Here is an 18,972-nt window from a genome sequence, read left to right on the forward strand (position 1 = left end):
AACATTTCTACATGCTGTGACTTTAAAAAGCACACTTTTTCTCATACTGTTTGTCTGAATATAGCTGTATTACACCCTATGTCTGAAACACTCAACACTCAACTCGGTAGAGCGCCTCGACGGAAGTCACGATGGCTTGTTTTAAGTTTAACGTTTCTGAATATCGGCTGTGTGTTTAGCCATTTGATACTTTCACGGTAACATCGAACTTTTCACAATATGAGACCTTTAAAGTATGCGGTAGACTTTGTTTGTAATAATCCCATTGCTGCCATTATGCATGTAAGCGCAGAAATATGAGAATAAAAATGAATTGGGATAAGATAAAACAGAGAGCTGGCTGAGGAAATATTGCATTGAGAGCAGTGGAACAGATGAGATCAGAGGGAAAGAATGAAAAGAATTAGCCTAGATAAGGCAGATGAAAAGGGAACATGAATAAATGATGGAGAAAAGAAGACAACTACCTCCACGGCTCTCGCTGTCAGCCGGTTTCACCTGGATGGGGCGAGTCATCTGGAGGAGAAAGAAAGAAGAAAGAGCAACAGAGAGGTTAGCGCTGGCGACTCGGGCTGTCGTTGCTAAGGCCACAAAACCAGAGGTGTCAAGGCCCTTTCTCCCATACTAATAGCTGTTCTGTGAGACTGATCAAAGTGCCCTGGCTGGAGAGGAAACAAAAACACAATCATGCAGCTAAGTTGACTTGACACTTAGGTCTTTCTGCTGCCTGTTATTCAGTGTAAACAGAACAACTCCATTTCACACATAAAACAGGAATGCACGTCTATCTGTATGTCCGTTCGTATTGGTGGTATTTCATGTCAGGTGCGCAGAGACGTTGCAAGGCTGCAGGTGTGGGTCTAAGTGATAGAGGCGGAGGCAGTCCTACTAAAAGTGAATCCAGCCAGAGAAGAAGAGAGATCAATGCAGGCCTATTGATCCAGGCCCTTGGGCTGTGGAGAGTGTCTGGCTGGGAAGGATTCTGTGGTTAGGAGGCTCACTCTAATCCACTGGACCCTGATAAGAATGGCATTGCCTGGATTAGATGCCTCTGTCATCACAGTCTTTGTGTCACGCTCTCCTCCTTCTCCAATTTTACCTCTTTCTTTTTTCATTATTGTTGTTCAAGCTGAACAATTTCACCAGAAAGGAAAAAGTTTGAAAGATTTAGCCGTGATTTACAATAGCGCTGTTTTTTTTTTGTTTGTTATTGAACATATGCCTCCTAGTCACCTCTTATTACGCTTACTGTTTATACACCCACATACACACGTATAGTATGTATGAACTGTAGCAGAGCGTAAAGCTTGCAATATAATGTATGTATGCATCAATGTTCCAGTCCAAAATAAATAGATTCAACAATAAAAAAACCAACACACATTAATAAAATTGGGGCCAGAAGTGGCACCAATGCATAACAAGATTACTGGAACATAAAAGCAACCTTTTACCACTCCACAACCATTTACAGTAAACCATTTGTAGTTGCTATTTAAGAATCTTTTTATTGCTATTACCGGGCATCTCAGTCAGATCGCAGAGAACCACCCAGTAATGATATTTCTATACCTACATATGTATATATTTTGTTCCATCACCCTGTCATGTATCTTTTTTCTGTTCAATACCAGAGCAGGGATGAAAAGGTCAGATTTAAAGACAGGGCAGTCCAATAAAAGCATGACATGTTCAAGGAGAAACACCATAATGGGATTTTAAAACGTCTTAATAATGTGCTGATATATGGGGGAGAGGCCCAGGCCCCAATTCATTAAGTGCTAAACGTATCCATTTTCACCTTGAGGAACTGAATAACCTTCCCTCGCTGAAATTATTCCATAAATTTACCCATCGTAAATAATAACTAGCACTGGCTAAATCTTTGTAGGAAAACAGGGAGGATGCTATGCTTGTGGAGGTTGAGGTTTTAAGATCCTTGTTTCTCGGCTCGCTCCCTGCCCTCCTCCCTTCCCATCTACAAGTGCTTTCTTTTCCTTGTACAACACGAGCAAAGTAACCCCGCAGTATGCTAATGCCAAGCCACAGGGTGCAGTGCTCCACAGCATGTAGGGATAGATTACAGAATCAACCGTGACACTATCGCACACATGTTCAAAGTAACCTCTGAGACAGAAACACCTCCGAATGGAGGGGGGGGGGGGGGGGGGTATCCACAAGACAAATTCACAGATAACTCTAGAACACAGGAAATCTTTGACTTTGCCTTTGACATGTCAAATGGACAAAAGATGCTCCCATCCTGCCAGTTGATTTCTGTTCATATGCACGACAGAGGAGGCCAAATCCGCGGCTGCGTCTCCTCTACCATGCTATGATCTCAGCCTTCTCTACAGGGCGCCTGTGTGTGGGAGGCATCTTTCTCTAAAGCTAGTTACAGTTCAGCCTCCAACATGCCAGCTTAATGGTCTATTTATTCGCCCAAGAGCAATGCATTATGGTCCTGAACAGTCACTACTGATGCTTCTCAGTTCGTCCCATTCTCCTTGAACACATATGATGAAAATTGTGTAATTCCATCGGAAATTAAGAGCACATTGCAAAGCACGATTGTACTATGTGTATGCTCACTCCCATTCCACGGACAACGGTAACTTTAAGTAAAATGTATTAACTGCTGCTGTTGCCAAGGAGACCATTCATTAACTCCAGATACTGTGGGGTATGCTTGGCTTTTGTGGGCTGGAGCTAGAAGCTTCAAAACAGTCACTGCTGCCTCCTGTACACATAACAACACGTTTTCAATCCTCCATTTATTGAGTTAAGGGAGTGGTTAGGTGAGGGAGGAGAAGGAGGAGGAGGAACAAAAGAGAACTAGAAGAAGAGAAGGCGAGCGATTGTGGAAAAAGACAAGAAGAGATGGAGAGAGAAGGGAAGGAGAGATACAGTCCACACACAGCGAGAGAAAGAAAGCTGCCTGCAACTCTTAGATAAGATTGCTTCGCTGTTGAGGCATTTCTCCTACCTTTCTCACACACACACACACACACACACACACATGCACACTCGCACACACAGAAAGAGAGAGAGAGAGAGAGAGAGAGAGTGGAACAAGTGCACATTACGAATGCTGTGTATTTACAAATCAACCACCTGCCTCCATGCATACACCACTGCTAATAATGTGCTGTTTCAATTATAAATTGACCAAATAGCTTAATGGTGAAAATGTGTGTTTGAACTGATATTAAGAGAGAAACTTTATCTTGGCTCTCCTGATATTCTGTTTCATTGCCGTGTTTATCTACCTGAGGATGTTTATCTGACTCAAGTACTTTGATTTATTCAACAAGGTTTAACAAACCAGGCATGGCGTTCATCTTGTTAATATAATGAAAAATGCAAAATACGAATGCTTGGGATGTTCCCAATCCAGTGAAGCAAACACAATTTGTCCCTGACAAACAATTGTTCTTTCTGGATTTCTCCAGTTTTATTTGCATTTGATGACCCGTGTAGTAGCTGTAGTCCACTGAGAAACACTCTCTTAAAAGACGTGTTTCGCATGCTTCTGCCCTACATATCACATTTTGTATACATCACTGTCAAGATGATTCCAAATGCGAGTTGTTGTTTCATGTGTCTTTGTGTCATCCAGATTAGCCATTTATATCTTTTTATTTCAGCAATGTCTGAAAACATACTCATAGACACGTGAGATCTGCATTAAACCTAATAAAAAAGAGGACAAATAGGAATATAAAAGTCGAGTACAGTGTGCAATGTGTGGTCATGCAATCGAAAGACGCATTTGACAATTCTGTGCTGACTCGTGGTGCATTTACGTGTTGGTGAGAAGCTGTGAAATAGTGTTTTTATTATAAAAACCTGGACATAAAAACACATGTGCCATTTCTACAAATATAGTGCTTTGCATTGGGTTCTTCTGTATCTCAAAGGCCGGGTTAAAGTGAAGTTGACTCATCTGAATAAACAAGCTCCTCTGATGACTCACAACAACTCAGCGGCTTCACAACCTTCAAATTAGTCACAACTCTTCATTGTCCTCCTCTAGTAGAAAATACAGTTTTTCGTTTCCTTGTACAAACCCTGGTCTTTCTCTCTTTCTACCTCCACAAACTGCGCTGCTCTATAAGGGCTTTGACAAATCTATAGTTCCATATGCTTTTATTAAGCCGTCTCATTTCCCCAAGCCTAGAGTCAGTTGACTTAAAGCTCTTAGCACTAGTATGCTACTGTTTTATACGGCGGATGAGACAGAAACCCCCAGGCCAAAAGTACATAATGTAGTGTGCACTGGGTCTGGAATATACACACACTGCATGTTGGTTCGTGTGTTTTTTCTTAGACCAACATATGAGCATTTACAGATCCACGCTTTCTCTGACTTTAGCCCTATTCGGAAGGGATTAGTTTAATGTGGGGTAAGGTCATTTTTACCAGAGGTTTTAGTCCTATCTGAATGCACCAGGTCAGTAATCACTCTGGAAAATGTCAGTAAAAATGACAGTGAATTTTACCTTCTGTAAAACGGTCCGGAAAAAAAATACCTCTGGTAAGACTATGTCCTACCGAATACGACCCTCTGTAAAACATATATTGATATACCCTCATATCCTGTCAATACGTAGTTTCAACATTTTTTTTTAGCATAGAGGCGCTTCAAGAAGCACTCCTAACATTTTTTTTAGATAATCGATTTTGTCCTTTAGTTTCATGTTTAGTTACTTTTGTGATATCAGGAAGCTACGGAGCGCGCACATGACAACAGGGAGTTGATGGCAGTGGTAAAGCGAGTAACCCCTCCCACCTCTGGTAGAATGCAGGTATATTCTTAATCCCGTGCGAAATGGCCATTTATATTACAGACGACCTGAGGTAAGGCTATTTTAGCCCACGTCCCCACATTAAACTAATCCGGCCGAAAATGTGGCTTTGATCGTACCGCAGTATCCTGGTAAGGTTTGGCCTGTCTGGAGAGGGAATGTCTTTCTGCTGAAACTATCATTAGCCACAAAAAGGACCAAAGGCCCTGGGCTCCGGCCACAGAAGACATTCCACTGTCTGATTTCAAATTAGACAGAGCAAGTCAAGCAACTGTAGTCAGGACTCGGCCTGTTAGTAATGTGGAGGATTTAGAGTCTACTGTTGGCACTATCTATGACAGTAATGAGTTCATGACTAGTAGAGTTTAGCGGAATTGAGCAGTACAGAGTCCCAGACTCCACACTGCTAAAACCCCAGAGACGGCCAGTATAGCAAGACAATAATGCTGCTTTGGAAAGGGTTTCAAATACCTGGTGCAATTCCAAGCTTCAAAACTTTGCAAGTCTTTAACTTTTAACTTACAGGAGAATGCGGTTCATAGAAGTAAAATTGCCATAAATCTTGTCCTGGTTTTGCAGAAGCTCATCTCTCAGTAGTTAAAGTCTTTTCACAGCAGTTACGCAACAGCACTTACTTACAGTGCTTGCAATAAAATAAGTCTAATAGCCATACAATATGTGTGATGTCTTATGGCTTTCACTCAGGTTTAATATAGAGTAATGTTTGTCCTGGGATCATTAATACATATTAGTTAGCCATCAGAGCTCATGTTGCTGAACTGTTCAGTAACAGGAGCATAAACAGCTCCCTTCTGACTGGGCCATCTCTGCTGATATAATTAATATTTCCAATTATTGATCTGAGGGAGTGCTGCTGAGTGGTGGCTGTCCGGGGGCCCCGTCTTCAACTAATAAATCTGTACTGTATACAGTACAGGAGGGAGAAAGAGGGAGTAAAGTAGAGCGAGAGCTGTGGTGTAATGATTTATAGTTGTGAAGTGCTTCATTGCAATCACAATAATTGTTCATTAACAATAAAATCACAAATTACAAATGAAGATCAAATTTAATAGGCTTAGTCGAGCTGGGTAATGAACTATTTCTTAATATTGTAAATTAGCTGGATATAGAAATACATCTCCCCGCTTTTACATGAAAAGGCGATGGCATTATAGTGTGGTTTTTCAGTGAATGATGCACTTTTTCACTCAGCTGTAGAACACTGCAACAATGTTAAGAGTCTTTGTAATAAACAGGCACTCTGGGTTTACTTCTGCTATGGAGGAAATTGTACACAACATATCTTACATGTCACTAGTTCCCCTATGTAGAAGAAAAGTCCAATCCTAACATGGCATTTTTTATGTGGAGTATTCAAGATATCCTAAGGTGGACAATCAACTGCTGTGTTTTTGTCTACACCCGTTCTCAGACATTAATGTATACTGTATGTATGGAGATGTATGTTTTGGTGGAGTTCTGCAAACTGCATCATTTTTGTTATTGATTTGATCGGCCATTTGGTCTGCAAACTGTATGAGCATTGAAAACAGAGCGATGTTTTTAAGTTGATAATTGTCCAAAACCCTAAAGAAGTTTCTTTATACAATACTTTAAAACTAAGAAAATAACCACATCCTTACAACTGGAAACTAAATCATCAAATGTTAAACATATTTATGAATCAGTTATATAAATTTGGTTTTGTCAAGGCTTTATTCCCCGTTATCAGAGATAAGTCGCAAGAAATACACTTGTTGTATGTTTTGTGTGCACATAAAAAATTGAGTCTCTCCCACATATCTCAAGTGGAGTTGTCCATTCACATCGGGTTAAATACACACACTGACATACGCATGACATGTTTATATATGTGTGAGTGAGCATGTGCAGTATGTGCATGTGCAGGTCTGACCGTTAATGTAGCAGACGTGCCCTATACGAATAAACTAAATCATACATGTGCTTTAATGCATGTGGGAAAATGTTTCTGCAAGGGAGTTCTAATTTACCCGCATGTGGAAATATGCTGGCGGCAGCGGTGTGGTGGTCCTGATAAGCAGCATCAGTCAGTGCTGAGGAGATGGCAGCCACTATAAGCTTTGGGATTCCTATCAGAACCAACGGGATTTACAGCTTGAGGCGCTGCTGACATGGACTGACAGACACCTGCAGACCTCAGCTACTCTGAATCACATTAGTAGTTTCACTCCATGATGCTGTATCCATTTTGAATAAGGGTGCACAACATACATTAATACAGATAAATGATGGGAAATGGATCTATAATGTTACGTATTATTCAGATAATGAAATTAAAGCCGATAAATTACCGCTTATAATGCAAAGCCAAATTTCTTTAACTGATTTAAAAAGCACAGCATCTGATACACTCTGATACAGTATGTGGCGGTTGGGTTGCAATCGATCAATACACATGTACTGAGTTTACACTGACGCATCTCATATGACTTATTATGTTAAATGGTTTGATTTGAATTCTTAGGGAAAGTATTTTTTTTTTTTGATGTACTTTACTAGAAGAAGAAAATAGAAGATTTGATGAATAGAACTTTTCTTTGTATTTGTTGTGTTAACAACAGTGGCGTCAGTTAAAGGTGTGAAATGTGAAACCATCCATCTTTGTTCAGTACATCTTAGCCTTTCTTACCCTCAGGTGAGCATAAACTACACACTGAACTTCTATTTGCAATCCAAATTGTGAAATTGAAATGATGTGTTATCTAATCCATATCAGACAGGGGAAGCAGGTAATTAATGGTTATCACTATTGACTGGGGAAAAAAGTCCACAGTGTGCATCCCTAATCCTGAATAGAGAAAAAACACCAACACACATTCTGTGAGAGAGTTTTGTCATTCAAAGATAAACACGCAGACTCGTATTTAGAAAGTGCTATTTGTTTTTGCTTTGCGGTTATTTTGTTTTGCTGTTATTCAAAGGCTGAATGGCCCCCTTTGGAATAAAACTGTTGATATCCATCTGTTACGTTGAATGCTTCTTGTAATACACAAATTAGCAATGAGGCTGACTCGCTAACATGTGCATTCTGTAGTACCATTACTGCTACTAGCACCGCTACTACATCTCTGATAAAGACCATTAGACCTTCTGTTGTCTGAATCCATCCAAGTTCCTGTTTATCTCTTCCCCAAAAACACTAACTGCCTCCCAGAAACAGCCTGAAGTTCATCTACCGAATGCTTTCCAAAACCCTCCATTATCATTGCTTTACTAGCTGAAGTGGTTGGCCAGCTGTCTGACTGCAACAGCCCTCATTACACAGACAACAGAATTCAGCTCTCATCAAGATTTCATGAAGGTGAATGTCACACATCAAAACCACCTCATTTGTGGCGCCCCATGACTCAGCAGAATGAGTTGTATGGCACGGGCTGATCTTGGTTCTCATCGAAACTCTTTATTACTTCTGTATAGAGTCTGAATAACGAAATACCACATAAAAAGCTCACCCTGCACCTCTAAGTTTGCTTTGCTTATCACTGTCCCAACCCTTCACACACACACACACACACACACACGCGCACACACTCGCTCTCATGCTATAGTTGTCCGTCTACTTGATTATGTCTCCCTGTCTGTTGGAGTATAAGTTCTCTACCACTACTTGAATGAGAGTCCTACAAGACTTGTGCAGTGGACTAGGGTATGTGGGTGACAGAAACAGTGTGCAATCATGAGGGAGAGTAGATAGGGGGATTGAGCTAATGCCTAAATCCTGTCCTACTGAGCCTGTAGCGGGGCGTCCAAGAGATAAAGAGAAACAGAGGGAGAGAGGAGTAAAAGACTGAGAGGGATGGAGAAGGGGGAGAGGAAAGGGATCAGAGAGGAGTGACAAAAACAGGGAAAACTAATAAAAAGGCGCTTGGGAAGATGTAGAGATTGAAGGGAGAGAATAGTGGGAGGATTTTATTAATAAGAGAAAAGAAAAACAAAAAAAAGACAATAAAACATCCACTTTTTGTACTTTGGTCCCTCTCCTGCCCCTCCTTCTACTCCACGTCCTGACTTATGAGCCACACTTTGGATATCAGGGGAAGGGCATCACTCCCAGACATCTTTGGCACGGCTGCTTTTCAAGCCCAGAGAGCTATTGACATGGCGTGTTACTGTAATGCGTGAAGCAGTGGGAGACTCATTGTAAATCTGTGTCAACAAATGCTGGAGCAGCAGCAAGCTCACTCCCTCTCTCTCTCTCTGTGTGTGCCTTGCTTTGGCTCTCTCTTGCATTTACCGACCTATCTAATGAATCTTATCTGCACAGCACACTGGAGGCTTAAGCTTTTGGTGGGCTCACATCACACACACATACACACACACACACACACACACACACTTTCTTAGCCGCTTGCTGTTTGATGTGGTTTACGCTCTTCAATTCATTTTGAGGAACTGTCCTTAGAAAGATAAGATCATTACGACAGACCCAACCCAGTGGCTTCAGAGGGGCAACGTCACGCCAATCCCAGCATGCGCCACAGCGAGGGTCCGGAGTGAGCAGGAAGTGGCGAAATGGCAGAGGATATGTTCCGTGACAGAATTACAGATCTCGACTTGTGTGAGGCTTTAATGCTTAAAGGTGCCCTGATGCACTGACGCCATGTTCCCTATCTGGCTTCTGCCTTGATATTTGCTTTGAAGATTATGCCCTGCCTGACCGTCAGTGAGTTACAACTACAGTGATGATGTACAACATCATGTACAGTACAGCATGTGCGCATCCAAGCACAACACTGCATGATGACTGACAATGTCTTTTGAAATATAACAGATTATTCCTCCTTACAGTATACCGAACACTACACAGAAAGTAGGGGTGGAACGGTTCACCAAATCCGCTGTTCGGTTCATATCACGGTTTTGAGGTCGCAGTTTTCACTTCAGTTGTTTTTTTCTATTTCTTTTAGATTCTAAAAACACCATGTATCAGATCTATAGCCTAATAATTATTTTTTCTTTCTTTTTAATCAGATATTCTTAAGGACATGTCATGCAATCATGCAAAAACTGAAATAATCCGTCAGCTTGTTTAGGGATTACTGTAACAATCTTAAATTAAAGTGAAGTGAGACATTGCTGCATTTACGCAGTTATATATTTATTTGGCAAAAAGGTAAACACTTATACATGATCAAATCTTAAGAAAATTAAGAAAATAGGTTTTCTTTCACTAAAATACGCGCAAACAGCAATCACTGAACTGACTGAAATAGGCTAAATCAGGGCTCTTCAATTAATTTGGTATTGGGGCCGGTTGACGAAAATGATCCAAAATGAGGGGCCGGAAAAATATGAGCATCACATTAATGGATATTTTAAAACAATGCAGCAACATAGGAGTACATATATTGTCTTTATTTTATCAATGTAAATAGTAGTCATAGGCCTCAAAGTGCAACAAGCTTGTCAAAAAACATCCTTGTTAAATGAACAAACCTGTTAACCAGAGGTTTTCACTCAATTATTGGACTAAAGTAAAGTTTGAGGCTCCTGTCCTTTACTTGAGTATTTTATTTAAATGCTCCTTTATTCTTCTGCTCAACTACAAATCGTTGGAAAAATTCTAGTTTTTACTCCACTACATTTATCTGATTACTTCAGTTACTAGTTACTTTACCAGGCTTACAAGCACATATGAAACATTAGTTTATTCATCAAAAACTGGACTGACACAAATGAACGTAACATAAACATAAATAAAACATAAATAAGCTAAGATATGGCTGCAGAGTAAACACAGGCTTCACAGAGACAGAAAAAAAACTTCTCTGTCTGATGAACTGACGGTTTTCTGTGACGACCTTTCTTTTTTTCAGAGTAGAAAGAGACATTGATGTGATGATTTAACCATGGATTTAACCAGACGGAAACTATTGAGAACAACAAAAACAAAGCAGAGCTAAGCGAGCTGTTGCCAAGAGGATTGAGAAACCCACGAAGAAGAGCGTAGCAAGAGCGAGACTAGCGACATGGCTGCGCGCCTACAGGGAGCGCGTGGAGCAAGTCTCCCTGTGGCCAGGATTTGATGCGCTGGGAAGGTAGCGCTGAGATGGAGACAAGAAAAGACAGAGGTCACGAAGGCTTACGCTACGTTGCACCTCATAAACCTCATAAACGCGTGTCCCTAACCGTGTCAAGCGTACCGAACAAGACAGAAAGGCAACTGTCTCTTAAAAGCTTTGTTTGCTAAGATACAGAATCAACATAAAAACAGGCTCTGTTTATCCATCAAAATAAGAAATATTATTTATAAATATTTATGAATGATGTGATGACATTTCAGGGCATGGAGTGAGATTATTGAATGTTTGTGTACGGGTCGAAACATGCTCCAGATGAGTGTGTGTCATTTTCTGTCATTACTTCCTTGCGGTTGTATACTTGGCTGTGCTTCAGATGATGGGGCAAATTGCTCGTGTCCTCTAAAAGCCACAACTATTTTCCAACAGTGCTTACATTTAGCTGTGTTTTTTCTGCATCATGTCCACTGAAGCCAAAGCATCCCCAGTTAAAACAGAAATTATGTGGCATCTATTTTGGAACCAGCCCAACAAAAAAACAAAAAAAACTGGTGGAACAATGTCAATTTGACTTGAAATGCACAATTATAAGTTGTTTGTATTAAGGAATAGAATAGATTCATTATAGTACTTTCAGATGAATTAAAGGGGTACTCCAACTGATTTACAAAATCAACTTACTAAACATACCAGTATGATGAGAGAGTTTCTGTACATTGTCAGAATGTACAGGCACACGCACACGCACACGCACACACACACACACACACACACACACACACACACACACACACACACACACACACACACACACACACACACACACACACACACAAACACACACACACGCACAAACACACACACAAACACACACACGTAGCTGCATGTTTCCTTTACCCTCTGTGTTGAGCCCAGAATGCTCCTGCTGCTGTCACAGCAACTCCAGGATTGTGACAGATTACGGCCTGCTGCCCTGACCAATAGGAGCCAAGAAGTGTTGCCTGCCCACTGACTCATAATTCTTGGCATACCTATGCCGAGTTGACGTTTCTTTAATGGTCCCTAGACCTCCAGCAGGCATCCTTGTCCTGAGCACTATGATTGCCTATTAGTAATTCACCAACACTTGCACTTTTCTACCCCTCCACACCCTATGCCTCATAGGAGGGGAGAGGACCAGGAGGAGAAGAGGCAAGAGGAGGATAGCGATATTTGGAAGGAGGGAGGGAGGAAGAGATAGCAGGGCAGCCCAGCATGTTGGCTTTGAATTTGATAGAAGTCCGAGGGGTGCCAGAAAGAGCGAGAAAGACAAAAATGGAGACAGGAAGAGACAAAAACCTGTCAGAAATGTAAATAGTAAAACAATACTAACTGCATTTGTTTAAAAAATGACCATGTGTTGTCTCCCTTAACTCACTATACATATGCTTTCAGTCTACACCCCCTAAATCTGGCTGTCTCCTCTGATACGGCACTGGAGGACTTCTCCATTCGGTCTCATTAAGCAGCCACATCTGCCACAGCTACAGATCAGTATGACATACTAGTTATTAATGACAGGATGATCGACCATTTGTTATCCTATAGGACCATTATCAAGTTGGAGAAATCTGGACTCGGCGCCGGTGCCTGGTACATGTTTGTGTGTGTGTGTGTGTGTGTGTGTGTGTGTGTGTGTGTGTGTGTGTGTGTGTGTGTGTGTGTGTGTGTGTGTGTGTGTGTGTGTGTGTGTGTGTGTGTGTGTGTCTGTGTCCATCAAACGGGTGATTGCAAGAAGGAGCCAGAGCTCACAGGATCAACACAGGGCCAGCCTGCTCTGTCCATCTGCTCCCAGCTTCATTCCCAGCATATCAATACCACACGTCTCATACACACACACAAACACACACAAACGGCATTCTGTCACCTGCGACTTCCATCACGGTTCCATCACTCTCCCGCCACTCCAGTCTTTGGCTGTAAAGCCTGCTTATGTTTCATCCTGACACTTAGAGAAAATCCCTGCTTGTCTATAAGCGCATTCAGTACCAAACAAAAGGGACAGGCCTGTCTTCTAGCCCCGTCTCTCATCTTCTCCTCCTCCTCCTCCTCTCCAGTCTGACAGTGCAACACAGTAGCTTCCTAAATAAACACTAAAAAACCCTCTTACTGTGTCTGATTCAACCTTGAACTGCACAGAACCTAAGGGCTAGATGAGCAGCACACCGGCCTGACCTCTCGCTATTTCTCACAATCTGCAGCAAACACACTCTGACGAAGTGAGAACAAGAAGCACTGGAGCGGATAACACATTGGAAGTGTCTATGCCAACACCCACTCCTCACTACCTCCCATGGCCTTGGGTGGCTTATTTCATCGGTGGGGGTGAGTGGAAGTGGTTTGGGGCAGTCCATGTTTTGAATGTGTGTTTGTGCGTGTTGATGTCGAAATGTGGTGGAAATTTGGTGCATTGGAGGGAATGTAAGAAGTTGTGTGATGTGGTTTTTCGGAAAGAGGCAAAGGATCCCACCTCATTTAAAGACAAGGGTGCTCCAGGATGCTTGTATACTGCAGTCATCTGTGGTTTGGCACCGTAAGGAAAGGATTTGTGTCTTATAGGACAAGTGGAATAATGTATTTATTTTATATATTCATGGTCCCGGGTTGGGTCTCGGTTGGGACCACTCGTGAATCAAAAGGCTACAGATCTGTGCACCCCGTCATCCCCACCACTATCCCAATACCATATCCTCCTCCATTTTTACAGCAACATCCGTGACAGCCCATCACCTCACCTGCTTCCCACGCCTCCCACCTTCCAGAGACATTTGTATGCATGCATGTATTCATGAGCGGGGTGTTAAATTTAAAGATGTTTTTTTACAGTCAACAGTCACTGATCTACAGCTAATGCAGGCCAAAAAGAGAGAGAGGGAAAGTGGGAGACACTCTGCACTCTGTATGAACTCCAGCTGAACCACACTCAGAGGCCTCCTACACTTCCTCCCCTCGTTGTCTTAGCGTTTATTATTTATTAATTTATTCATTTTTATGATGTTCATCGGAGGACATTCATCTAACAATTAGGACTTAAAGGTTTAACATCACGAAATATAGGAACTTAAATCATCCTACGGAAATTACATTTGGGATTTGAGATACATTCTCTCTTTCTTTCCCCTCTTTTTCACCCCAGCAGGCGTGAGGTAGACGTTGTGTCTGTGTTTTCATGAAGTCAGGATTGTTTTCCTCAATTCTTTGGTTTTGAGGGCAGTCTTGGGAGCTCTAATGGCTTGTTCACACTCTCTACTTTACATTATTTCCCAACTGCAAATACCAAGGGGCCATGTCACAGAGAGAGCCATCCTAAAGCACTTAACAATGTAACCTACATACACTCAAGCATGGACAAAAAGCACGCATATGTAGACACTAAAGCACACACTTCAACACTTCACTGACAGGACATGGGGGGGCTCTTAGCTCGAGGGGGGGTCACACAGGGGACGCTTTATTTGCTCTCAGACTATGCCACCCACAGAGCTCAGCCGATATGGTCTACAGTACTGATTCCAAAGTAAAGAGGACTGAAAAATAAGAGAGACGAGTGCAGAGAAAATGAAAAGGCCTAAAGAAACTGATTTTGCCTCATAGTTCATCTTCATCTGGGTGCCCTGTCCCAAACCCCAGTTCATGAAATAAGTCCTGCTGAAAATCAATGGCAGTTCGAGCCGTGTAAAGGTCAGCCATTCAGCAGCGCTGGCCTTGGTGGACCAGTCAAGCCCAGGCTTGTACTGTGAAGCTCAGCTAAGTAGAATTAATGGGGGGATCGATTATTCTGCACACAACTTAAATTGAACTAAGCAGAGAATCATTTTAAGGCAGGAACTGTACCATGACATAGAATGAGATGCATTTGCCACACACCCAACCCCAGAACTCATTTAGCAAGCACAAAGTAAAGGGGGGGAATAACATAGGGATTTTTAAATAAAAGGTCCCACAATCTCTCTCTCCTCATGTCCACTCCATCTCTCCCCTTCTGCCCTCCTTATTTTGGAGTTCACCCCTCTATACAGTAACCTCCTGATAATACCCTGAACCCATCCAGGACTCATATTTGATACATAGAACCACTTTTCCCCTTTTCTCTTTCCTCCCACTTCATTCCCTTTTTTTCATTCCATGTCACCTCCGGCACCTCATTCTTCTTGTATTTTTCCCTTGTTTAAAACAAAATCAATAAGGAACCGGAGGAGACAAATCAACGTATGGTGGCACTGCAGGGAGAGGCCCAGCAGGCTCCCACCTTACTGGTCACATGTTCCTCATTCGCTCCACGGTATGGGGGAGGGGCGTTATAAATGGACGGGGGCGGATAAGTGGAAGTAAAGATGTAAGGTTTGACTTATGGAAGGATGAAATGATGGGAGACCAAAGGGCTGGAGTGGGATGAAAGGGAGCTGGGGATGGATGAAACAACGCTCCAATGGTAGGGCATATGGAAGGAGAAATGAATGAAGAGAGGGATGAGAGAAAGAGAGGAAGAGTGGACGGCTGTGGGGGTTGGGGAGGTGTTGGGGGTGTGTATCATGGAAAATTCTGCTCCAGTGACTGGAGTGCAGAACGGGAGCCCTCATCTATAATGTATATCATGGATCCGTGAGAGATTTTCATACATATAAAATGGAGCAGCACCAGGAAGTGTCTCGCTGCCACAGCACAGCCGAGAATCGCCCGTGGGGGCAATTTCAATATTCTGTTCTGTTTGTACTTTCCTACTGTTAATTCACATATACCCCTGTGTTCCTTAGCGTTGCTTCATACTGTGTAAGTCAAAAAGGATTAAAAGACTCCATGACTATATGTAAACACATTTTATTCAAGATTATTCAAATAGCTCGGCGATGAGAAAAGACGCTCTTTGTGTATTTAACCTCGATCTGCATTTATTGAGAATGTGGTCTATGCTAACAGTCTAAAAATAGCAGTCGACTCGAATTAGAAAAGTTCAACACTCAGAAGTTTATGAAATACAACAGGCAATATACTGTGTGATATATGGTATTTATATTCCCATTATGAGCCTTATAATAATCTTTCTAAACAACTTGGACAGCCAACATGGGCATCATGTGGGAATCTGGAAAAAATGAAATAAATAAACATGACAAGTGGCCACTTAGCCACAGTCTCCCTCATTGAAACCTGATGAGGGCCCTGTCTCGGCTAACTTCAACAAACGCTAAGTGACATGCTTAAGTGGGTTCAGGTTGCGCATCCGGGGTAATTCAGTAAAAATACAAATGAGGCTGGCTGGGAAAACAGATCGCTATGCACTCATTCAAAATAGAAGGAGAGAGACAGCCAGGGAGTGAGAGAAAGACTTTTCTTTCTTTGCTCTGTCCTTCAGAGGATTCTCTCGGCCTTACATCGACCGCACACACACACACACGCACACACACACACACACACACACACACACACACACACGCAAACACACACACACACACACACACACACACACAAACACACACTATATAGACCCGGTGATTTCCCTCATTGGGAATCGATAACAAATAACCTCACTTTTCACTGGCCATTATGGTTGGTGTCGACCATACCCAGTCGTCTTTATCTGTACACCGGTGTCACGCCTGACCTTGAGTTCTCTGCTCTCCTATCTCTCTGCTCCCCAGGTAGATTTCAAGCAGAGGGTTTGGTCCTGGTTTTTGGAAAGGTTCAAATTGAGCCCGATGGGAGCGAGGAGCAGGGAGCAGCCATCTCCCATGACAGATCAATGGTAGGTCTCACCACAGGGCAGGGGGCCAGAGCGTCGCACAACCTGCTAATAGAATCCCAATGTCATTGCTGACACTACACCGCTGGAGGTTAGCCTGAGGTAGGACAGTAGGACAGCCACAGTTAAAAATGCCTTCAAGGTCTCCATGTTTCACATTCCTCTGCCATGTGTCTGTGTGATACATACATTAAAAAAAAATGCTAATTCTGGTGGTAAAGATGTTCCAAGATATGGTGTGGGATATTACCCACATTTGAGTTCCAAAGTACAAATTCATTATGTGATGCTGCACAAAATGTAAAGCAGTCTCTGCAACTTTCTTTTGCTTCCTCACCTTCCCTTCAAACTCTTTGGTCCCTTATCCGCGCTCTTGCTTTCTCCCCTTTTGCATTATTTAAATGATCTTCTTCTGCCCCCCAGTTCAAAGATACAGTGGCAATTTTAGGCCTTCATTAACATCGCAGACATCCCGCCGCAGTGTAGAGCACTGGAACCCATGATTCATAGCACAAATCATTTCATATGTTCCACTTGAAGACAGGCTGCAGAGGCTGTTAAGCCACTATAAACACCAATACACACGCAAATACACACACACAGATGCATGAGTGAGCGATGAGTGCAGGGGAAATCTTGGTCACCAGAGGAAACATGTCTCAGAGAGTCTTAAGAGCTCCTGATGAAGATGAAGAGAGGATTTAGACCTTTGCATATTTTACCCTCCCATTTACTCTCTCTGTGCTCTACTGTGTGCGTCACACATACCGGCATATATAGTACAGGCCTTTAGAGCCTTTTCCTCTGCTCTTCTTTTACTGGATTTACACCCACACTTAAGTTTTGCAGCCCCAGACACACTTTGAGAAACTTTGCACTCGGGCTGAAGCTCAATCTCACATCTGCTGTCAAGAGGAGATCCATTTTGGTCCTGGCCTAAAGTGTAACTGGCATTTCTGACTTGTACAACAGTCAACTCTGGGGCTAAGATATGAAAATGAACAAAGTGTGTCAACAGTTCACACTCCAGTCCATTTTCTCTACCAACTTTAATTACCCATTGACCCATCTAAGCCTACCCTGCTTCCTCCTGTCAGTGGGAGTCATGACATTTGCCAGTTACATAGCATGTCAGCCCCCTGGGGCAGCTTAGAGATCCCCAGCAAACAGCTACTGTACGTTAATTAATTACCATGAAATTAGAGTACCATCTTTTCGAGTGGCTGCCTCCATTACACTCTGCCCTCCATTTTTCCATGACTTCACCCAAATCCATATGCCCCTTACAGTATCCACATACAACAGAAATAAACGTGCAGTGTCACTTGCCCTCAGGACAACGACAGATGGACAGTTAAGAAATTTCAGCAGATGCAGAAAAAAACAGAGTAGTATACAATACAAAAATAATCCAATACGTAATACTTGGTAAATTGGATGGGCCAGTAAATTGACTGACATTAGTTTGATATAGATTTTACAAATATTGGGGTGTGATTTCAAAAGAATGACGTCATTACATAGTTTGTCCACCAGAGAGCACATGACAGTGTCGGACTCAGTCAAAATTATTAAAACTGTCAAAATGGTTTACTAACTGATTTTTAAAACTCTTTTGTATAGATTTTGTTATTGACCTTAAAAAATCCATCCATTGGCAAGATATAAGATATAATTGCTAAATTAAAACATACAAAACTTAACTCAAGTCAAATAAACATAAAAAATACGGCCAATATAACATGTATCCCCACTCTTCAATTTATTTTGCATCATCATGCTGATACATTGGTCGTAAACTTACATTTTTTGTTAGTACGTATGTACCCTACTAGTGTATCATATTTACATGTGGGCATGCGCACATATAGCTGTGTGGCTTTCAATTTATACAATAAAAATAATACCAAGCAGAGCCTGGTCTCCTACAAATGACGTTACCATGAAGCCATACTGCTTCTGAATTTACATCTGTAACGTCCTCAGACTGTGGAGGTCAAGGGGGATGGATGAAACTCAACTGTTTTTTTTGTGGATTTAGAAATGTGATACATATATGAAAGTTTCTTTGAAGAAAAGATTCTTTATAGAAAATAAACTTCGATGCTTCATTTGAGAACGGGCTTTTGTGTGGTAGCATAATGGGTTAGCACCCTTCCAATCACCACAACAAAAAAACAGGGACCGTAATTCGGGAGAAATAAAAGGTTTCCCTTCAAAACATAAATGAGAATGCAGTTTAGTTGTATGGGATTGTAATTTTGTAGGAGACGGGGTTGAAGCACAAAGGATGGACACACAAATCACTTATCTTTGGTCTTGG

The 18,972-nt window shown here is 42.0% G+C and overlaps 1 protein-coding gene across 1 annotated transcript in view; it reads right to left on the minus strand.

Annotated features, from left to right (window-relative positions):
- The window catches only part of celf5a (cugbp, Elav-like family member 5a), a gene marked incomplete at both ends in the record, with an annotated part of 191,035 nt that overhangs the window by 84,096 nt on the left and 87,967 nt on the right, over window positions 1–18,972 (minus strand). Inside the window, one exon of the mRNA XM_083911420.1 lies at window positions 468–516. Coding sequence (XP_083767546.1) covers window positions 468–516 — 49 coding nt within the window. The remainder of the gene's footprint in view (window positions 1–467; window positions 517–18,972) is intronic.

Source organism: Echiichthys vipera (assembly GCF_963691815.1).
Source record: "Echiichthys vipera genome assembly, chromosome: 3".
NCBI lineage: Eukaryota > Metazoa > Chordata > Actinopteri > Perciformes > Trachinidae > Echiichthys > Echiichthys vipera.